The sequence below is a fragment of the Corvus hawaiiensis genome, chromosome 10, assembly GCF_020740725.1.
Source record: "Corvus hawaiiensis isolate bCorHaw1 chromosome 10, bCorHaw1.pri.cur, whole genome shotgun sequence".
In the NCBI taxonomy this organism is placed as follows: Eukaryota; Metazoa; Chordata; class Aves; order Passeriformes; family Corvidae; genus Corvus; species Corvus hawaiiensis.
The window spans coordinates 6,781,869-6,805,554 of NC_063222.1; the positions used below are offsets into that span (position 1 = coordinate 6,781,869).

Consider the following 23,686-nt stretch of genomic DNA (forward strand, 5'->3'; position numbering starts at 1 on the left):
TTCGAAACCTCAAATTCAGGGCTGAAGGAGACTGGGAGCCAACTTCTGCTCTCAGGGTTAAATCTGGGAATCATTCCCCTAGCTTCAAATTTATGCTGGTGCAGTGAAGATGAGAATTTAGCTTTCTGTACTGTTGTCAACAGGAGGAAAATAGAGTCCCTATAAGGCTGTATCCATGGAAACCATCCTGCTGCAATAGCGGGTAAAGCAGCAAATCAATTTCTTCAGTTTTAAAATGAAACACATTATAGTGCATCTGGCATATAAGAGATTATCTGTGCTGATAACTGTGTGGAAAAACCCTCCTCTAGCAAGTACTCTGGACAGAACATTTCCTCCTGATAGAATTCTGATTTTGGGTAGAATTAGCGCTGATGACAAAGTACCATGAAGACAGTACAGTGAGACAGAGCCAAGTCCAGAAGCAACAACATTTAATGAAGGAGAAAATTGTTTAAATTTATCATTTAGCCCAAGTATCTGGGCACATGGTGACTAACATTCAAATGTATTCGCAGAGGCAGTGACCTGTCACCTCTGTCTCCCTGCTCTTTGCTACCACATGTGACAAACAGTACATTTGTACTCTGTGATGCATTTGTCTGAACAGGAGTAACAGGAGAGAGTGTGTGTGTGTGTGTGTGTGTGTGTGTGTATGGCCGGTCGGCTGTCAGATGAGATTTCAATATCCACTGCAACATGGTCTGGGCAACTGACTTTACACAGGTGTATGTTTCAGAGCCAGAGGCGTTTCCAGTGCAGAAAATGTGCTGGCTATCTCTGTGCTGTATTCTTGTTATGTTCCATCCTGTGCAGCTTGAGAGACCATCCCTTTACTGTGCCATGAAGGGAGCATGGAAATAGGAGGATTTCTTACACCAGACTTCAGAAGCTACCACACACTTTCCCTGCTGTGTGCACAGAGGTTCTGCCTTTATTTTTCCATCTGTTAAGGTATCTCTCTGACCATTTTGAGAAATAATACCCTGCTTGAGCAGAAAACTGCCTATGTGCGCATGAGAGTTCATTCTGCTTTTCCTTTTTATCAAATCCAAATATTGCAGTCTGCCTTCTCTATACCTATCAGATAGAGAAATTACCTGTCTGAGAGAAGTACAACCTTATTTAAGAGAGAGGGAGTGAAGTTGAACCAGGAGGGAATAAAAAGCTTTACAGGAATTGCCTAGACTTGAGTAGCCCTTCAGTTAGTGATGATCAGATACACATTCCTCTGTCACTTCGAAGTGCCTTGGTTGTATTTTTTCTGCTTCTGAATCTCAGTTCCTTGATAACAGCAATCACATATGCAATGCTGTCTTCTTTTATCTACAGCTGCCCTATCTATTATAGCAATTCCTGTTTGATTGACAGTTATGTACTTTTTTCTGACCTGAGGGCAAGCTTATTGCAATGCACTCCTTTAAGGGCTATCACTGAAACACATCCAAAATCTTTAACTGGTGCATAATGTGGCAGTTCTGCATTTGAATGAAGTGTGCACATATTGTTGGGGGCACAAGAGGTTTTGTTGCTCTGCCACATCTACCAGTTAATGGAAGATGCAGTTCAAAACCCATTAAGTGGTGGAAATGGCTCAGTGGTCTGAAATGATGTTGTTTGCAGAGTGTTTTGTTCTGCATGTGTCCAACTGCTGTGACATCCAGTGTTGTCTGGTCAGTTCCAGATATTTTAAGAGTCAGGAAAAGACCTCCCAATGCACTGCTTGAGGACTGTGCTTCCTTTCTAAAGATGAAGTTTCCTGATGAAAAACATCTGGTTGAAAATCACGAACTTCTGTGCTTGTTTTCTATGATCCATGAAGGTACAGATCTAGGAATCCTCCCAGTACACAAGGGTTGGACTGAGTTCACTTAAGTCCTAACCTTTAGACACTGAAGAATGAAAATTATGGTTTTCATTGCAATTTTTTATCTGTAATTCCCACTTTCTACGTAAGCCTTCCATATTCCCATGTGAGGATGCCTGGGGTTCCTTTACAGTCAGGGTTCAGATTCCTGGTGAGCTCAGATACAAGGCATTTGCAGATTTCTCTCTAAAAGGCCAGGGAAGGGAGAAATGGAAGAGGAGCTGTGACTGGCATTTCTTGTACCATTCTTCATCACAGTCCTGTGTCTGTTTGCCAGGGTAGTAAAGCCCAAGCGACCAGGCATGGCCCAGGGGAACCCTGCACACTCCTTGGAGCAGAGAGGATGGGCTTGTTTGTTACTATGGGTCCTGGGATATGTTGAGATGGGCTGACAAAACCTGGAGATTTTAATAACTTTTGATAAGGGATTTTCCTCTGCCCTGCAACCAATGGCAAGAAAGGTGACCTTCTTCCCACCTCCTTCAGGTCAGACCTGGGAGTCCATGGCAGGATCAGGGGCTGCGTTTGCTCTGAGGGACAAAGGAGGAGCCCCCTCTGGATCTGTCACTTGTTTCACAGCTCCCAAGTGTGGCATTTTAGAGTATTCTTTGTGTATAAGCTCTTGCAGCTTGCACAATCATGTCCAGCGTAGGAGTGTTTCTCAGTGCTGTCTGTCTCCATGGAGTCTGAGGTGACACCGTGTTTGTACATTGCCTCTCTTGCACTACCACCCCCGTGATTAAGGCAAAGCTCCTGAGTCATCTTCACAAAGATTTAAAATTTCCAGCAAACCTGTAGGCCATCTGTTAATGTGGGCAGGCAAGAAAATATTGGGTAGGAAAACTCAGTCACATGCCAGTGTTTGTCCCCACAGCCAGTTCTTTTAACCATGGTAAATGACATTTTAACAATTGTCTAAATTCTTTTTCTGTAAAAAATTATAAGAAACAGCAACCCTGCTGTTAAATGATTCCTTAAAATGAGCCCAGTGCTCAAAGTCACTTTATGAATACATAAATCCCATCTATATTCTAAAATTTAATTCATTTTACTGTTTGAGAAACCTTTATCAAAAATCAGCAGTTCCCTGTTGGAAAAAAGCTTGAATTGTCTTTTCTCTGGGACTCAGGTGAAAGCGTGACCTGGTCCCATTCCTGCCATGGCAGGTATTATCAGTGTGGGCATGTGGTGGCACACAACAGCTGCCACTTGATACAATGCAAAGAGCGTGCCCCAAGCCCAGTAATGTCTACTTGTGTTACGTCTTGTTCAGTGTAAAGATACAGTCTGTTACCACTCCTGACAGTCACACAGCCACGGCTCCCTTCTCTGTTTCTATCAGAAAGCCACTCAGAATTAGAATCCCTTTGCATTCCTAGCCTGCAAAGGCAGGGATATTCCTAGCAGTACCCTGTGGATTAATATTCACAGCAAAATAAAAATGTCAGGCCAATGTATACATTGATCTGTTCTTTTAACCCCAAGAAGCTGTGCCTAGTCGTGGTTCCATACATATGCTAGCTGTAAGCACAAACCTTGCCCCATCTGTACTCAGTCTATCATTTCAGAAATATCTAAAAGAGATGAGTAGTTCTAAGGACTATGGTGTGTCCTTGGACAGCAAGTTCTGCTAATAATTCTGGTGACACAAAAAGGTAACTAGCTAATCAGAAGAACCACCACAAATGCAGTGTTTTTTACAACACAAATGGGAAAAAAACAAGATCACTTTTTTCTGTTGAGAAAGACCTAATTTACTGATGAGCAGATTATAACTAAACAATGTGTTGGTTAAGGATATGGAAGACTGACAGTCTCTGGCCCTTAACTTCATGCAGACCCCTGAAAAATATCCCTGTCTGCAGTGGGAGACTTGTCATTGTGGGCAAGGTCATTTTCACAATGATGTAAATAGAAAAGCAGGTGGCTGAATCTACCCAGACTTTTAAAAGTAAGGGTGTTCTTGCCTCATGCAGAGAGAAACACTGTCCTTTTTAGTTTGTGCTGCTTAGGAAGCCTTTAGAGATGACCAGAAAGCAGTCACACTGCTGTGAGCAGCAAGAGCCAGAGAAATGTTGTGTTCCCTGTATCCTTCTGTTCAATAGCGAGCTGTTCCTTAACTCTCTATCCTGGGCCATGCTGCAGCCTCCTCTTTGTCTTCCACCACCACCAAAGGGGCCTTCTCAGAGGCCCAGGCTGGGCAGAGCCCAGCCACTCTGTCAGTTTTGGCAGGGCACATGATAGAGAATTTACCCAAGTTTCCTACTTCTACAACAAATTCCTCTCAGCAGCTGGGGGCCAGAGGATTTCTCAGCTGGCACAAAGTTAGAACTCTCTGTACAGATAGTACCTACTCTGGCCTAAAGCCTCACAGGACAGGTAAACCTGAGCCAGCACAATCACGGTGTGCTTAATCAGCTGTTTCTGGTTTGCAGCAAAGGTGTTTCTTACCCACAGCACAGGGCAGATTCTGGATCTCCCTATACTATGTGAGTGTGGCTGAAGGATTTTCAAATGCTTGAGTTGCAGCACAGACCCTGTAATCCCTCTCCTGAGAAGCCTGTCAAGCCTTGCATGTGGAGTATGCCTTGGCTTCAGCTCTTGCTCTGCCACAGCACAGTTTGGACAGAGACCAACTGCACCTTCTGAAGAAAGGCCTCAGGCTTGGAAGAAGGAGGACCATCCTTTGGGTGCACTTAGGAGCAGCAGCACAGTTCTGTGGCTTTTCCCTTGTGCTTGACAGCAACTGCGGGACAGGGCACTTCTGCACTGTGGTTTCACACTGCAGATCCTGGCTTTCTCATGTGACCCCCTGCATAAATGACAGACCCTGAATACCTCAGACTCCACTGCTGTTAAGTGTCCCTCTGTGAGACGGGAACAGATGTTATTTGTTTCACATTTAATTTTACCCTTCCCCTGAGCACTCACCTTCTCCGTGCAGGTGTGTCACTGGTGGTTCCTGGTTGTCACCGCTGTATCCCGGGCCACTGCCTCTAGGAGAGGGGACAGAGCACTCCCTCCAGCCAGGCCATGGCAGGGGGTCTCTGCATAGTTCCAGGGCCCTGGGCTGCACTGCTTGGCCTCCTCAGGCTGCAGCGAGTCAGACAGAGAGACAGCCGTGCTGTGTGAGGCTTGTGAGAAGGTACCAGCTATGTCTGGGCAGATGGAGTTAAAGAGAGGTAAAAATGTTGGTCTACTAAGAGATGTCTCAGGGCCAGAATCACTTGAACTGAGACCAAAGTCCTTTAAATAGGAGAGTGCTTGATTATTCAGCTGGGAGTATTCAAAATTTATCTTGCTTTGAGTAACCTCATCAGTCATTTTTGCTCTACTTTTCTGATCTTCAGAGCAAATTTGCTCCCCATTTTGCTTCAAATGATACAGACTGCTAGATTGGAAACTTGTCTCATAGTTGTATTGGTTTGTGCTAGGAATACTGGGATATTCTGGATTTTGAGCAACGCAGTTGCATTCATTTTGCAAAAATAACTTGTTTTTGTACTGAGACATCTTATGAATGATACTGTTCATTTCATTCCCGATGTATTTGTCTTCCAGGTGCTTGTTTTCATAGCTAATTTTTAATGATGCCACCTGTGTTACACAGTGCTCTAAGAGCTGCACTATGTTAGTGCTGCTCTCTGTTGGTGTGGGGCTCATGTAGCTCTGGAAGTGATTGAGGGTTAGAGGCTGTGGTGGTTTGTCACAGGAGATAGAGCGAGAGCGATACATTGGTTTATTTCTGTCCTCCCTCTCAAGGGGATCTCGGAGTGAGGTCGCAGCAGTCTTGTAGGAGTAACATGATTCTACTTCGTGATTATCATCTAATGAAGGATTTTCAGACCTCTGGGAGCCACTCTCTCTGTTCAGCTTTTCTGGCAGTGGGTTTTTATCTCCAGATGTCTCACATCCCAATGAAATTGCTAGCTTCTCGCTCTCAGTCGAAGATGTCTGCAGAGTGTCTCTGTTAGCCTGTGATTGTGATGCATAACTTGATGATCTGGTGGTTTCCACAGTCCCAGGGGCTGTAGATAAGTCCTTGTGGTGACTCCCTTCTCTTCCTCGGAAACTCAGATTAGATGTGTTCAGGCAGGAGTCCAGGCTGTGGTCTCTTCCAGCAATGTTTACTGAAGAGGCCTGGGTTGTGTGTTTGCTTTCCTCCAAAGGCACACATACATTAAATGTATTAGATTCACCCTTGCCTGGTGTCTCCTGCTGAGCTTCTGTGCTCCCTTTCTGCTCTGGACTGTGACTGGGCAGGATCAATGAATCATTAGACTTTTCTGGCTGTGATTGAGGACTCTGAAGAGAATCAGGGGAGGAAATGAGTCCTGAGTGTTTTCGTAGCCAGTTTATTATCCCCATGGTCAGTGAAAGCTCAGTATCACAGAGCTTTAGCAAACATTCTTTGCCTTTCCATGTGCTGTGGAAAAAACCCTGGCTGATGATATCTAGAGTTGGTTGGGAAGCCATGTTCTCCTCAGCTCCAACATGAAAGCTGTAAATGGACAAAGGGATTTCAATGGCTTGCTCTGAAACACTTTCAGATGCACACAAGTCATCATCAAGGATAGGGTTTACTTTGACTTCATTTGGGTCATAGAAGAGCTCATAAAGGGCATCTCCGCTGTAACTGTCTCTTGGAAATCTACCTGGGACACCAGGGGTCTGAGCTTCCTTCAGTTCATCATCTTGTCCAGGAGAGAATGAATCATAGTAGCCTTCATCACTTGTCGATGTGGATTCCTGGTTTTCACTTTTCGGTGTTTCTGTTTCTGTGGAGCTGTCTTTGGAATTGTCACCTTCTTTATCGGGTGAGTCCTGGGGGTCTGTGACCGGTACAGCAGCCTGATTTCTATCCTTTTCTAAGTCAGAACTAGGTGTCTTCAGTAACTTCTTTTCAAACAGAGCACTCTGATGTAGCCTTACTGATTTGTTGATGTTGTCCCAAAACTTTGCAAATTCCACTGTCTCATTCTGGCCAGGAGAGGCCAGCTGCTCCACCCCTCCTTGGAAGGAGCCCGTGCCAGGGCTGTCTTTGTGCTTGCTTCGCCTCAGCAGAAGGTCTTTGCTGTTCTCCAGCTCCAGATGAGCAGAAGTCTCATCAGCAAAGATTTCCCCACAGCCAGTGAGGGAGTCAAAGCTCTTCAGAGAGGCAACATCTTCACACAGGGCATTGCAGTAGTCATAGGAGGAGTCAGACTGCAGTTCACTGTCTGAGCAGTCCTGTGACAAGCAATCAGCTGCACAAGTTTCTCCAGTTTTGAAAAGATACTTTGCAAGACGTCCAGACAACTCACTCCTGCAGCCTGGAGAGGACAGGTTCTTGTCCTTCTCCACCAGAAATGAGAGGCTGTCTGGTTTATTTTTTCTTATGTGAAATATATCTCTGAGCCCTTTCTTAGATCTCTTGAGGGAAATCCTCTTCCTGGGAATGGTTTTTGCGACAGCTGGTACAAAAGGCATCTGTGGCACAAAGTTCCTGTAATCTATCATCTGACTGCTGCATGCAGACTGGCTGGGGCTGACCACACACTCCTTCTTACTGCTGGAGCTGGACATCCCTGTAAAGCTGATGCTATTGACAAGTCGGCCCTTGCCCTTTCCAAAAAATCCTTCTTCGCAAGCCCTGCTGCTGGGGCTGCAGTGCTCTGTTTTGTCTGCCTCAGTAACACAGTCATGGGTTTTACTCTTCCTTACAAGCTTGTAGGAGGATCCAGATGATTTTTCCAGGTTGTGATCACCAGCTCCATTCCTTGCTGCTCTGGTAGAAAATCTGTAGTTCTTGTGTGTGGCCAAACATGCCAGCTGGACTTCAGCCACACTTTGGTTTCCCTCCAGAACTGCCTTTTTGTCTTTGCCCATCTCATCTTTGTTGGTAGGAGCTGTATGCACCGGTGGCACTTTCTCATGTTGTACACTGGATTTTATGAAAGTCTTTCCTCTCTTGAGCTCCATACTGCCTCCTCACATCTGTTTCTGTAAAGAAAACAGCAGAACACAACCATTGTGAGGTTGGTGGGTAGCACCTGTAAATTTTGAAAGCAACTGGAGAACAAAGGAAGGAATATTAAGCACCAAAAAATTGAGCTTGTCTGTCACCAGACATTTCCATCATTGAGTCATGGTACTGCATGAGGAACAGATTGAGTGAAACTAAGGGTGTGTTGGCTGGAAGATCCAACAAGGAGAAAACAGTGCACATTATGGGTTGGTAGCTGAGGCTCAGAGAACATTTTGTCTGCTAGAAATACGCAGATTTGCACTGAGGATTATGACTTCAGGATGGCTTTTAACAAGGTAAAGGTTCTGTTCTGAAGGTAGAAGAGGCATCAACAAAAAGCAATGCCTGAAAAACTTCAACATGCAAATGTGTGCATCAGGGGGGCAGCAGTTCATACATCTATACCTTAGCGGAGAACAAAGATCCCAAGTTGGGAAATCTCCTGAGAAAACAGATCAAACTTTTGACACATGACGCTCACTTTATATTAAAATAATTCTTATCTGTGAATAGAAAATCCATAAACCTTGGTACCACCCTGGAAGCATGCAGAAACTGAATTACTGATTTTGCTTCCCCCTGAGCATAATGTATCATTTTCTACACAGCTACTTTTATTGTCAAAAATCAAAAACGCCATATTGAAAATCATTGTTAGTCATGACAAAAGTGTCATCTCCAATTTACAAAGACCCGTGTAGCACGCAGAGGAATCGCCACAGTGAATCTGCACTGTGCATTGATTAGCTGTTTCTAAAAATACTCTAGTACCTGTATCAATGCCCATTTCAGGCTCTGCCTATATAGTTTAGTATTGAACCTGTTTTATGTTTTCATTAATTTAATTAGTCATTAATTATTTTAGCCATGTCACTTTCAGTGTTCCGGCAGTTCTTTTGTAGAAACATTTGACCCTTTCCTGTCATACATCAACTTGAATATTGAGTAAGTCAATGGAGTTACATAAAGGTAGGTCAGGGACGAAGTAAGCACTACCTAAAAGCTGTCAGGGCAACCAGATTTTTACTTGGTGGGAAGCAGCACAATAACTCAGAGTCCTGTTCTTGAAAGAGCATGCTTGAATCTCTCCTTAATGAAACCTCATTTAATGATTTATCTTGTTTTGAATTGGTTAGACATAAATAAACAATTGGAGACACTGAACAGGAGATTTTAAATTCAGCACCAAGCCAAGCCTTTGTACTCCTAATAGAGAACTTAAAGCAGTCTTCAGTCTATTTTGAACTATAACAGCTGTCTGTAGCCTCCAGAAGCTTTCCAGTTGCCAGGCCTTGCTGGAACAGCCACACTGACCAGCAACTCACAAGATGCGGGACTGTGTATTTGGGAGCATTTCTCCAGCAGGCAGATCAGTGACAGCCCCTTTCTTACAGAAGCTGCAAACTAGCAGGTGATTAGCAATATTTACAACTAAATGTAGGTCAGTGACAAAAGGTAGAGAATGTAAGGGCAAAGTGTGAATATTTGACATGCGGTGGAAAACGTGGTGGGTAGTGATAGATGGGCGTCTATCAGTGTGATTGAGATGTTGGCACATTTATTTGCACTTGGCACTACATGTGAATGTTACAGAACACCCTTAATGAAAGCCAGGAAACATTTTACTACACTGACAGGTATCTGGAGTTCACTGATGCTGCAGGAAACTTGTTTTGCATATTTAGAAATAGGTCACTGGGACACGATTACACTCCTCTTCTGAAAAGCAAGGTGTGATCAACAAGCAATTCAGTGTGCAGAACTCCAGCAGGGTGGAGAAAACAATCAGAAACAGCTGATGCAAGACCAGTTATTAATATCCCAGAAATAAAGTGTCTGACATCTCAGTCCTTTGCAAGTGCAGAAGTAGGTACCATGTCCCTGTGGGAAGCTCCTGATGCTGCCGAGAAGCTCCTTAGAGGTCTGTGACATTGGCAAGTGCCAGCCTTACAACAATGTTATGTAGGACTCTTTGAAGTCTTGCAGCTGTTTCTGCCCATTCTGAGTATTAAGCAAAGGTCACTTTTGTAGGATATTGCATACTTGGGAACTGTTCTGCAGATGCATTAAAAAGGCTTTCAGGGATGGATTTATTTACTGTCAAGTATGAAATGTATTAAAGCTAAGAATTTAGAATGACATAAGTTAATCTTTGGAATAAAGTAATGTTTGATCTGAATTGTATTTCCTTGATAAGAAACACAATGGATGACCAGTTTGATAACTGGGTATAGAAATTTCAAGGCTTGTTCTTCCATCTTTTTTTTTTTTATAGATTAGATGAACAGTTTTAACATGAAAGCCAAAATGGCCCAAGTAACATTTTTACTGAGAATATCTGTAGTATAATAATGTAAGATACACTGATGGTAGCCTGTGCTACCTTTTCCATTTCTTCTGATGAGGAAAAAAGTGTTAGCTGTTGTTTTGGTTTTGTGGGGGTTTTGTGGTTTGGTTTGTTGGGTTTTTTAATATCTAGTAGATAGATAGATAGATAGATAGATAGAATCACCAAGTATATATTCTAATTATTTAATGTCTCTATTTATTCCCATATATTCTTTCTCTAATACTCCCTCAGGATTCATGCCAGACCTCGTATCTAGTTCATTGTGTCATCCTGCTTATTCTAAGACTGTCACATCTTTGTAAAACTTCCCCATTAAAATTGTTGTTTAAAATGAACAACAAGAAAGACAGGACCTCCTCAGTCAGCTTCTTTGAGGGCTCTTCAGGGCAGACTACCAGAATCTGCAGATTTTTTAAAACATTCATCTTAGTTGCTGTTTTGTAACTTCCCATACTCTGGGTTTCTCCTCATACTCATGTGACATAAACTACCAATGAACTTCTTTCCAAAAACAGACCAGAAATATTTATGTGATGATTCTCTCTTTCTATATCTATTAATACTTTTAGCCCTTCTGGTTATAATGGATTATACCATGATACCTTTTTTTTTGGTCTCTGCAGGGACACAAGTTCTATCTCTAACCCCAGAAGCTGTACCAGTGAAGTTAGAAACAGATTAAAGTGCTGTAAGGGAAAGTTACCCTCCAGTGGTTGTGTAAAGCTAATCAAAATTCTATGAAATATTATTATAGGCATTTAAAACATAGTACATTTTTCTGGGATTTATTGACCCATGCACTCGGCTACACTAGTGCCCGTCTCTGTTCCTTTTCAATTATTCTTCTCTTGGACTTGCACTATATTGCCTCTTCGACAGGGATAAAAGATATACTAGGGCCTGATTTCCACCTTTGCAAAGGAAATACAATTTGCAACTAAAAATCACTGTAAAGAACAGAAACCTGTGGAAACCAGCAGTCAGTGTACTGAGAGTCTCAATGTTTTCTTCATTAATAACAAATTAATGGGTTTTTACTATCTGCAAAATTGCTTATGGAATGATTTTAAATAAAGGACATCCTTGAATCTTACACTGGGCTATGTTTAGTTGTCTTTTACAATAAGATTTGGTGCAGCAGCGGCACTGAGGCTTCCCATCTACAGTAAACAGTACTTTTTATCTGGCTTGATCAGACCAGCTGCTCACTTTTAGGATTTCACAGGTGTCTAGGCAGGCAATTAGAACCAGATTTGAGGCTTATACTATAATGGAAATAAGGTTTTCTTTTAAATTTGGATAATACTGCTCATAAAATGCAGAGATACTTCATGCTCAAACATATACCATCTGTGCAGGGTGTGTGACAGCCTTCTCATAAAACCAGAAGGTTTTACTGTGTTTGTGATTCATCTAAAAATAAATTAAAGTTTTAGAATGGAAAGATGAATACACTCCTGTGGGCTGAGGAGACTTGATTTTAGGACAGTCAAAGCAATTGCTTCTGGTTCTGGGTTATGAGGACCTGAACAAGTCTAAGTTAGGTAACTGTTCTCGTTAATAAGAGCCATATTCAGACAGCCTAAATCCTTCCTAAGTCCAGGCCAACATACAAGGGCCAAAGAGGGGTGCAGTGGAGCTAGATATTCATTAGGAAAGTGGGTGGAGACAGGATTCAAACTGTCCAGATATTGCCTCTGTCATGTGAGTCAAAGAGAAGGGTCACATTTGCCTCTGCCCATGGCCCCCAACACTTTCTGCCAGCCATCTACAAGTTTCCCTCCGTGGTGGAATGTGAGAGAGCCTTGCTTTGTGTTTTGGGCTGGGTGAAAGTTGTATCTTGCTAGCTGATAACAGAGTAGAAAGGTTTGTTTAGGTTATCTTCAAAGAAAAGGTAAAATATCAGTCCTCTTGCATGTAATTCTAGGAATATCATCCTGCTGGGAAAGTAGAAGTATCTGTTTCAGTGAGGTTGCATGGGTAGAAGTAATACTATTACAAAGAGGAAATTTAGATAAAGTCTCCAGCTTCAGCAAGTTTGGTTCAAAAATAACTTTGCTCAAGTAGGAAAAAATATAATTGAGGTTCATTTACTTAAAAATCTTTTCAGCTATCCATCTTGGACCTCTCTTACTTGCTCATTTGATGTGTAATTTATGTATAATTATCTCTCTTGGAGATAGAAATACATAAAATTCAGAATATAGTGGTTTTGAAGGGGAGATAGGACTGTTCTTTCTTTACATTTAGATTTCTTTACATTTAGATCACGCTTACAACTGGCAGGTTGTGGAGGTGGTGCCTTGCTGTCTCTTGTTAAGCAGAGTTCTGCATGTCACTTGGCATCTGAATTTCACCTCCCTCCAAGCATTTTCCCTTTATTAAATGAAGAATTTGATAAACACTGAATAGTCTTTTAGGCCTTGTAATTCAAAAAGAAGGGAAAACCTCACTTTGTACTGCTTTTATGTTTTTGAATACAAGTTTGGAGTGAGTCCAAAATCCCTTCTCCACAAGTGGCTTCATATCAATCAGACTTAAGATGCTGAGTATCAGAGGTACCTTTGAAAATGTTACCCTGCTTTTCCATCAGAAATTGTAGCATAATAAATTTCCCGAAAGCATCTCTCTGGTTTGGGTATATGGACATGCATTATGCTTCAAATCCATGCATTTTAGGATGAAAATTTTTTAAAGATATTTCTTGATAAATTGTGTAATGGGAAAGGGGAAAAGAACAGAGCACTCTGGGAGGCTCTCCCATTTCTTAACCTAAGGAGGATTTTTACTGGCCACCAGTTGGAAGTCCTAAAATGCAAAAACAAGCAAGCATGAGGTGGTGAAAGCCATAGCTACTTTTAAAGTCAGTGAACAACACTAATTTTTAGTGTTTAGTATCTAATCAATTAGCAGCACATAAGGAACAGCTGGTGCTCCCAGTAAAGTGTGTGAGGGAGGTAGTTTTGGAATAACACTGTTTATTTACAGGCAAAAACATTAACTCTCTATTTCAGAAGATGGAAGTTAATAATGGAAATACTTAGTAATAATCATGAACATATATTCCATTCTGTTAATTTGATTTTTAATTGCAAAGCAGAATACGGCTTCCTTGCCAGAGAATAGTGATGTTCTCACTGCGGTTATTGTAACACTGTTTCTAGTAAGCAAATAAACATAACAGTTCTTCTGGTAAAAACCGAAGAGGATTTTAAAGCAGGGCTCATCTTCTCCCTTAAACTGATTACCCTGCTACTATCTCATCTCCATTAGGAAGCAGAAAAGAACAGGGTGGAAAGGATGGAGGATGTAATCAGGGACAGTCATGATTCAGGAAACAGCAGAATGTTTATTTTTAAAGACGCCTGTGTGACACACAAACCTGCATTGAGATCACGCCTCTCCTTAGGAGTACTCCTCTCATCATTGTTAGTGGCTGTATTGTATCATTCCCCTTAATCATTTGGCTCTCTTGGGTAACCCAGGATGCCTAATTATTTGCATATACATTTAGGTCAGGCAATGGCTTTCTCATGAAGAACCAGTGAAAAGCACATTGGTTTGTTTTTAATTCAACCCTCATTCCATTGAGCACACAAAGTAAAATCTTAGACTCCGCAGCAGAATACTAGAAAGATGTGTAGTTAAATGCTTAATCTTATTAGCAATGTGCTATAGGGAAGTCTGAACCTTCCTTTAAGCCCTGACAACTGTTTCGTGGAGCTCAGGATTTTTCGTAGTAAAATTAACCACGCTTCTACTCCCAGCACACTGTCCTGCTGCATGCTGACAGGAGGGATCCCTGGGGACACAGCAGCACCCAGTGCTTCCCCCGGCCCCATCCAGGGCACCCACAGCTTCCCCCAGCCACGCATGGGGTGTGTGGCAGGGCAGAGGGAGGCTGACACCATGACAAAAGGAGGCTCCTTCTCTGACAAAACCTCTGCACCCCTCACTCAGTTTTCTTCTATACCTGAGGCTGAAAGAAACGTAACTGCTTGAAATGTTCCAATTACATCATGTAAAAGGGCAGCTTTAATCCCTGCGCAGGAAGCTTCCGAATCACCACTGTATTGCTAAGAGAAGGCAGCAGAGCAGAAATTTCCACTGCATACCTGAGAAGGAAACAGGGCTTTTTTTTTTTGCCCTGACCAGCAGCCTGTTGGTACCAGACAGCAAAGTGTTAATACTGACAGCTTTGGCTGTCCTCAGTAATTTATTGCTTTAAAAGGAGATAGGATGTGCATTTTTATAAATACAGGCACAGACTTGTCAGATGTATGGAGAAAGAGGTAAAAAGCAATGCTTCAGAAAGAAACAGTCATCCCAAAATAATAGTCACTCAGAGTTGCTGTCTCAGAGCAAAAGAAATGCCATTGCACCAGAACAAGCGAGGCAGATCACAAAAATCCTACTCACCATGTTTTATTACTGAGCAGAAATCCTCTGTCTCCTAGCCTTGCTCCTGAAGCTGGTCTTTATCCGGAGGCTCCGGTGATGCTTTCAGATTCTGAGGGGCTGGACCACTGCTGCTCTCCAGTGTTACTCTCCACCCCCCTGTCTTTTCCTCCTCCTTCTTCCTTCATCCCCACCCCCTCATTCCTCCAGCTTGTAGCTTTTTCATACCTTACATAGATCCTAAGCTTCCACATGGAGCTTGATATAGGAAAGATGCTTATTTCAGCCATCTGCTTGATGCCATGGAAATGCCTTCTTTGCTTCAGGAATAAAAGCCCAGGACGTAAGCTCGGGAGTTTCTGATCCAGCATTTTGGTTTCTCTCTATATGACTGCTTATTAAATAGGGAGGAATACATCCAAATTAATTTCATTTCTCACATGTTGTTTTGTTTCAGACTAGGATTCAGGAAAAGTGATCTGAATGTGTTTTAGGTTAGTGTGATGCTTCACTGGCAGTGTATGCAGGCTATTGGACTGTGCCACCCTTTGTAGAGCTTGTGTTACTGGAGTCGGAAGAGATTTCATGCGGGAGCAAAGTGGTGTGAGGGGAAAGAGTGACTATTTCAGCTGCCCAAGGCTGGAGTGCCTGGTGCTAGCCTCATACTGCCTTCAACAATCATTTACCCAATTCTCCTTACAGTCAGTCTAATTTCTGCTTCAGTGTGCAGTGAAGGCAACATCTGATGTTACAACATCATTCTTTGTTATATAGGTGAGTTTATTACCATCACAAACACTAGGGCTCTAATTTCACAAAAGTGTGAAGCTGGCATCTTCCCCCAGCCCTCTCTCCTGAAGGGCTCCCAACCTGATCGTACCTTGATTGTCCCATTAATTCCTATCTAAGTCCTTTACATCAGCCTCTCAAGCCCCCTGCCTTCTTCCTGCTTGTTGAAACACCTCTGCTGAGGGCATGATAGGAGCCTCTTAAAAGCCAGAGTGTATGCCATGAAGCAGTGGCTTAATCCACTTCAGTAGCTCTCATGTGAGCTCCATTTTAGAGCTGCACTCAGGATAACACAGCAGTTGTTGCAGACTGGTGTATCTGCAGGGAAGATGCCCTCCTGATGTAGGGGCTACTTCAGCTGCTCTAAGGCAACAAACAGGCAGCTCTTGGATGTCTGCGACAGAGCAACTTCAGACAAGTCCAATCCATGGAGGCATTTAGAAAATCTCCAGCTCTGCATGAACTGAAAATGAGCATTCCCTCACAACTGGAGCAGGTGCAGCAGCCAGAGAGCTAATCTCTTCTGTCCCCATATCACAGCAGAAAGGGAACAAAAGCCTTAACCTGCTACCTGTTCTCATCTTCCTTTTCACTGTGTGCTTTAGGTGAATCTTGGAGACGGGGAGGAAAGGAGCTTGAACTTTTATGCCATCTAAGCTTCTAAAGCTGAAAAATCAGCCTGTTAACTTTAAAGCCGGCAGAACAGAGTGCTCCTGCTGTGAGTGTCAGGCAGTAAGCTACTCAAGTGCCCCTGATGGTAGAGACTGGAAAATTACACCTTGGGGGGAAAAAAACGGGTTAAATCCAACCTGCAACAAGTAGAAATCCTTTGTGTGACTTCACCAAGAATCTGGTGGGAGGAAAGAACAAGCTGTGGGTGAATCCCAGTAGTTCTGGCAAGTAGATTAAGAACAATCGTGAGAAGAAATACATTAATTAGAAATAGATTTGATGGGTTTTATTCTGCATGAGATATCTGTGTTAGTATAGGAGGAACCTTTCTTCATGAGGGGTATACAAAGCCACCAAATTTTCAGGTAGTACCTCATTGCTCTGCAGTGATGTTGCTTTTGAGAGCCTCCCCTTTGTTTTGGAAAGAGGAGGCCCATAAAATGCTGAAGTCCTTCTTTGCTCAAAGTAACACCGAGGCATGTTAGAAGTGCTGATAGACATGAGAATCAATCAGAGGTCACAGCTGTCACCTGTGCCCAGGTGGCCAAGAAGGCCAATGGCATCCTGGCTTGTATCAGCAACAGTGTGGCCAGCAGGACCAGGGCAGTGACCATCCCCCTGTGCTGGACAATGGTGAGACCACACCTCAAGTACTAATTTTGGGCCTCTCACTTCAAGAAAAATGGTGAGAGGCTGGAGTGTGTCCAGAGAGGGGAATGGAGCTGGGGAAGGGGCTGGAGCACAAGTCCGGTGAGGAGCAACTGAGGGAGCTGGGGGTGTTTAGGCTGGAGAAAAGGAGGCTCAGGGGGAGCTTCTCACTCTCTAAGACTCCCTGAAGGAGGCTGCAGCCAGGTGGGGATTGGACCCTGCCTCCAGGTAACAAGGAACAGGACAGGACAGGAGGAAATGGCCTCAAATTGTGCCAGGGAAGGGTTCAGATTAGATATTAGGAAAAGTTTCTTCACCAATAGGGTTGTCAAGCATTGGAGCAGGCTGCCCAGGGCAGTGGTGGAGTCCCCATCACTGGAAGTGTACATAAAGCACGCAGATGTGGCGCCTGGGGATACGCTTTAGCCATGAACATCGTGGTGGTTCTGGGTTAGCGGTGGGTCTGGATAGTCTTACAGGTCTACTTCCACCCTTAATGATTCTGTGATTCTGGTGCTGATTCCAGGCTGGTGTTGGTACTGTCTGAGCAAAACTAGGAGCTTAGATTTTCTATTTGAAAGTTATTCACACATACAATTTCTGAGCTGAGTTTCTGAACTCTGAAGTGTAGGCATTAAAGTTAAAGGTACATCAGAAAAGATATACCCAAATATGCCATGTGAAGAAGGATGTAGGGAACAGAGAGCACTTAGAATTACATTTAAAGCCTACTTCATGTTCAAATCAAGTTCAATAAACAAGGAATTGGAGAAAATAATCTGGACAGGGAGGAGCTCTTACCTCCAACATCATTTCAGGTAGTTTCCATACATGCAGTCTCTAGAACAGTCTGTTGCTGCTCCTCAGGAACTGGGAAAGCTCTCGTGTAGTGTCCTCATTTCTAACAAATGGGACCTTTTGTCCCTTTGCTGGAGAAGTTAGAGGGGATCACTCTAGACCTGGATGAGATACCCAAAATTGTTCTTGGAGATTCAGGTAAAGCATCTTCCATGATGAGAGAATTCCAGGTTTTAGGATGTTGACTTTGGGATGCCCATATGGACAGAAATTTCCAGCTTTAGAGCCTTTTATTTCCCTCCCTCATGGGAAGTAGCGTAAATCCATCAGCCGTCCATGGCCATAACCTGCATTGACTTAAATCACAGTGCCATTGCACACACTGCTAAATGCACAGTATGTTGAATAGCAGCTGATCCACGGTAGCCCTCATGCATTACAGTAGAGCTTTTTTTACTTCCTAAATAGTCCTCAACTTGCAGTTCCCTCAACTATCCTTTTTTGCTATCACTTCATTTCAGGCTATTTCACCATGGCTGTTGATCAACTTGGCTCAAAATGTTGGCCATTGGAGAACCTAATCATCCTCTCTGATTAATTCTGAATAATTCAGCCCATCCAGAATTGTTTGGGGCATCGATGGGCATAAAAGGGAAGGGAAATCAAAAACCTGTAAATGAGGGGCACATGGCACAGCTGCCATCTGTTCAGCAGATGCACACAGCCCTTGGCATGGTGAGTAGGAGGAGGGCCCTTGAAGGAAGAGGGACTAAGGAATGTACAGTCCCTGGCGAGGGAAGAGTAGGGTGGCAGAGATCCTTGGTATGAGGAGGATTGGGGAAAGGTGGAGGAAAACCTTCATGAGGGGCAGTGTGGAAAAACAAAGAGGGAGTTTTTAGATGAAGGAGGCCCAGCCTCCCAGAACATGGAAGCCTGAGTCTCCTCATGGTGGGTAGGAAATGTTTGCATCCAGTGATTAAAGACAACTATTAGCATAAGCAATTCACAAAAAGCAGTCTATGCTATTTTTTAATTTTGTGCCATGGAATAATGTAGCAGATTCTTTAACCCTGAGACTCAGAACAAAAGTGTTTGCTGAGCTAGCTCTATTTGTTTCCAAGGAATTGCTTACAGAATGAATTTGATCCAGGCTATTTCCTGCCAGTGAACTAATGAAGAGCCTAACATCCCCAATCCAGTTTCTGCTAACATCAGGTTAAACTTAATTATTCATGGATTCTTATCAGTATTTCTTGGGCTTGCATGTTGAAGAGAATTGGTAATGGGATATGGAGCTTTTTCTGTCCGGATTGCTAGCAGGAGACTGCCCTAGGTGGAAGGGAGCAATCCTTGCTACTTATCTGACTCCTTCCCAGGGCTTTCATTAAGTTAATTGTTACTCTCTTCTCAGTTGCTTGGTGAGCTAGTGTATGCTGCAAATTTTAGAATCGTGAATTGCTGTTAATAACATCAGTACTTAGCAAAAGAAATAAAGAGATTTTCATCCACAGATTTCTGCAAGGATGCTCTGCCTCAACGTCTCCTGCTTGTCTTCCCTGTGAGGCACTGATGTTGCCCTATTTGCAGTCAAGGGCATGATGAGGTGCAGCAGGTAGGGTATTAAAAAGCTTGGCTGTCCTGCCTGCCAGCCAGGCCTCCCAGCTGCACCAATGATGCCATCAGGGGCAGGAAGGAATGCCAAGTGCCTTTGGAATGGGACTGATCACAGTCTCATTATTGCTATCCTGGGGACTGCGGATGACTGATTGTGAACTGCTTGTTGCCCCAAAGAATTTAAAGGGCTTTTGAGGAAGAAAAGAAAGTATTGAAGATGTTTCTCCAGCTGCTTCTGTTGGAGTAGTGACTGCCCTTAAGCTTTCTGCTTTAAACAAAAAGCTCTTGAGTAATAAATATTTGTCTATTAAAATCAATGTGGAAAAATTAGCTGCATTATATGCTACGAAGAACTATGTCAAAAGAATTGTTTTACCAAATCACGAAAAACTCCAGGGCTCTAGAGACCAGAGACAACACCTGGGAGGGACAAGAAACCTCAGGGACATGAATACAGAAATGTTTAAATACAAGGCATATTTTCAGAAGTTTTTTCCTTCCAGATATGCCTGTGTGTCATAGACATCTGTCCAGATGAGGCAAGAATACCTCCAGTTTATTGAACTTCATTAGCAGGCACTGCTGTCTGAAAGGCAAAATAATTATTCAGCACAAAGCATGGGGATGGCAAAATGTGCTATTCCACAGCCATCCCAGAGCAACCTATAAGCAAAATTTTCTCAGCTTCTGCTGGGGAAGATGCTGTAGTGATGCCTTGAGGGAAGGTTATAGGAAATATTTTGTTACTGTTTTGTGTGACTTGGTTTCCCTGCTTAATTTTATATTGCTCTCTGCCTGAATACATCGAATGCTCTGAAGACTTTGTTAAAGACTCAGTCAGGAAGCCGAAAAGAGAGATATATAGGTGTAAGTAGCCATAGATACACAGCTTCAAATAATACATACAGTCCATCAGTGAGGCAGAAATTTTTTCAGTGGCTCTCATGGGACAGCCTTTCAAACAATAAAGTTGGCATCAAAGGAGGCCTAAAAGCAAAACAGCTTAAACAAGAAAAAAGTGAGTGAGGATGAATGCAATAACACAGCAGGCTCAGATCTAAATGGAGGGACAGTGGCACATCGAGTTGTGAGCAGGACAGGCTGCTGCTCCCTTTCACTGTTCTCTTTCACTCCTCCCTTCCACTGCTTCTATGCTTGTATTTCATATCCCACTGAAATAAACAACCGTGCGTTGTACAGAATCTGGCTTGCTCACACTGCAGAAGACACACCTGTCACAGGATCTTGTAAAGGAGTCCTCATGGCTCGTGTGGAGGCCAGGAACCAAATCACAAGTCCTGTTCTGAGGGAAGAAACCTCTTGGCTGAGTGTAGGTGGTTGGTCCTTGAGGAAAACAAGCACTACAGCCAGTTTGTGAACTGTGACATGTAGCCCTGTGCTGTGTGTAAAATCCCACTGGTCTTCCAGTCAGTATTTAAATGCAGACAAACAAAAGAACATTTGGAAGATGGATGAGAGATGAAGCCTTTGAAATTGCCAGCAGTGCAGGTGGTAACAATGCGGTTAGCAACGCTTCTGCTTGATTTACTTGGTGGAACATACATTTTTGAAATAAATCTGTGTGTTTGATTTATGTTGTTAGGGGCAATGTTACGGCCAGATTTCATTTTGAAATGGCAAGCTGTAAATCTTAGAAGAGAATAAAACACACAGTTTTAAATGCAGTTGGCTAGCAGACCTAGAGATAATCTTGGCAGTGTTGGTTGCTCTTGTTGTCCTGCCTTCCACATCCTGGGTGGTGGTGGCTGACTCCAGAAGCTTCCTGCCTGCTGCTGCCTGAGTTGCCATCATAGCTGGAAGGTGAAACCTCTATGTTCCTCAAGATCACCAAATGATGTTTGTGGTAGAGTATGGCATTACAAGCAAGGCTCTTCTGGTGGTGAAATATGACCACTAATGTATTTTTGCAGTAACAGTAAATAAAGCAGTGAAACTGAAAGGACTCAGCATCTGACGAAATGCTCCATTAATGGATCATGAGTATTGACAATGCCAAGGTCATCATTTGGTTTGCAGTTACACTAATTACCAGCAAGTTTTAAAATATGATCTTTTATGTGTCTTGTAGCTGGCAGGCTATTTAGGGAGGGATGGTTTGCTGAGTACTATTCTTTGGGTTTATCCTTTCATGGTTTTGGCTGCTGCCATCACTCCAACAAAACAATCTCTCGCAGCAGTTTGATTTTTCACAGAGGGGTTATTAATGTTTCTGAGCCAGCTGATAGGCCTAGGCGGGACTCAAGCACATTAATCTGTAACACATTTCTCTAACAAATGTGCAGAAGCCATTTTGAGCCAGTAGCTGAGTGCCAGTGCAGGGCTGGGAGATGGGAACAGTTGCTGGGAGGACAGACAGCCTGGAGCCGAGCGCAGTGGGACCATGCAAGTGAGGCTGTGTTAGTGTGGGGTGGATGCTCTGTTCTTTGTTGCTGTGCGTTGAGGAGGGTGGTAAGCCTGCGAAATAGGACACTTTGATTTTGGGAAAGAGATTCAGAAATTATTCTTGAACTCTAATACAGAGATTATAGAAACATAGAATGGTTTGGGTTGGAAGGTACCTTAAAGAACATCTCATTCCAACCCCCCTGCCATGGTCAGGGACATCTTTCACTGGACCAGATTGCTCAAAGCCCCATTCAGCCTGGTCTTGGAGATGGAAATTTCTTGCCCTAAAATCCACTTCCAGAACCTGCACCTTTCAAAAAAAGTGTCTATGTAACTGGTTTGAAACAAGGAGTCTAACTTTTCTTGAAAATCAGACACTTTAAGGTGCTTCAAGGCCCTTGATACGTTGGGATTTTGCTGTGGGAAAAAAAAAGCAGCAGGTGACTGATGAGTTTGCAGAATTTGAGTGGGAGGTGTATGAGAGTGAAGTGGGGAGTGCTGCTGACTGCACAGTTATAGCTGTGAAGTTATTTGGAGCTTGGCAGTGTCTCAAAGAGCCTGGTTCTTTTAGAACTGACAGTGTGGTATCCCAAAGTGGACAGAATCCCACCACAAAATGAGTTAACTTCTTCCTCAGCTCATTAAATGAGCTGCCCAGTCAAGAATGAAGTCTGGGTTCACATGTAGGTACGTGTGTTTAGACAGAAATGGCATGAGGATGACAGACCTTGCTTTCCTCATTTGTTGCTTTAGTATGAAGTTCTGTACAAGACGTGTTGCTGCATCCCCTCACTTGAAGGGGAGGGGGTCTGTGGTGGACGCCCTGCAAATCAGTCACAGGAGTGCCAGACAGGGCTGGAGCAGGCAGATTTCCCTGCCTTTGGCTCTTTCCCTTTACAGATGTTTTCCCTAATGCCAGCATGGATCAAACTCAGGTTAGTCTACTCCAGATTGGGAAGCATTGCCCCAGTAATTAGAAATTATCTCAAATAACAAGGTGCTGAAATACCTGAGTAGTGGAAGAGCCCAGGTAATATGCAGAGAAGCATGAGTCAGGGAGGAGGCCAGCTGTGAACTGCTGTAATCTTCTTCCCACAAGTGGCAGTGAGGGGAGGATTGGGCAGCCAGGCGGGCAGGAATCACCTGCTTTCCCAGCAGTGGCTCCCAGGTGAGTCTGTGTGCCTGGCACCGTGCCCCCAAGACATTCTGATCAGGGCTTCAAGATTCACTGACTGTAATATTGCTTTCCCTATCCCTTAAAGGTCTTTTTTTGACACTTGAGCAGGTATTTAAAGTTGTGAATTTTTTGCCTGATCTACCTAATGTGTGCTGCTGTTTCCAGGTGAAATGTCTGATGTAGTTCTGATTATCGAGGTGCTGGCCTGTCACATCCCTTCAGTGTCCAAGCGTATCAGTAATGTGTGCTTTATTTCAGAGTTCTCCCATTTGGCTGTTCATAGGTGAACAAAAGCCTTCAGCGGAGGTGATGTGCCTGTCAGACTGTGGCAGTCATCAGCCCTTTCTGTGAGGAGGGGGACACCAGACCCACTTCTGAAGCAAACAGGAGTAATGACACTGCTCTCAGCAGCCCAGCAGCGGATTATTGGCTGGGCTCAGCCCCCATCCCAAGCCGTGGGGAATGCGCTGGTGACAGCCCAGCTCTGCAGGGACCGAGGACAGGAGGCAGGGGGAGGGGGCACAGCTCCTGCACCTCCAGCTGGGGCCTCCGTGCTCTTGGGGCTGGGGCTGCCGCACGAGCGCTGCAAGAGGCCCCAGAGCAGCTCCAGGGTCCCTCTGGATCTCGCCCTGCTTTGTGGGCAGTGCATACACAGGGCACTCGGGTAAGAGAGGAAGAGGAGGAAAGTGTGGGCAAAAGGAGTCAGAAGAACAGCTGTCATTTTTTAAAATTAATTTGAAATATTTCTAGGCAGAAAAAAATGTTTAGGCGAATGTGAGGATTTATTGTTTCAATTAAGTTTTTGGGCTTTTTCAATTTCCTGGTTGAATTAGGCATAATTTGTACTAATATATTAACTGCTGTACTTATAAGAAAGATGTGGGTTGGTTAGAGAACAGTCCAAACTCTACTTTCACACTCTGCATATTTTTATTTAATATAATTGTTCTTTAATTTAAT

General features: G+C 43.5%; 1 protein-coding gene across 1 annotated transcript in view; it reads right to left on the reverse strand.

Annotated features, from left to right (window-relative positions):
* The window catches only part of AMER3 (APC membrane recruitment protein 3), a 41,751-nt gene extending 26,991 nt beyond the window's left edge, over positions 1 to 14,760 (reverse strand). The window contains exons 1-2 of the mRNA XM_048314731.1: positions 14,644 to 14,760; positions 4,799 to 7,849 (exon numbers count right to left, since the gene is read on the reverse strand). Coding sequence (XP_048170688.1) covers positions 4,817 to 7,828 — 3,012 coding nt within the window. The 5' untranslated portion in view covers positions 7,829 to 7,849; positions 14,644 to 14,760 and the 3' untranslated portion in view covers positions 4,799 to 4,816. The remainder of the gene's footprint in view (positions 1 to 4,798; positions 7,850 to 14,643) is intronic.
* Positions 14,761 to 23,686: the final 8,926 nt, after the last annotated feature.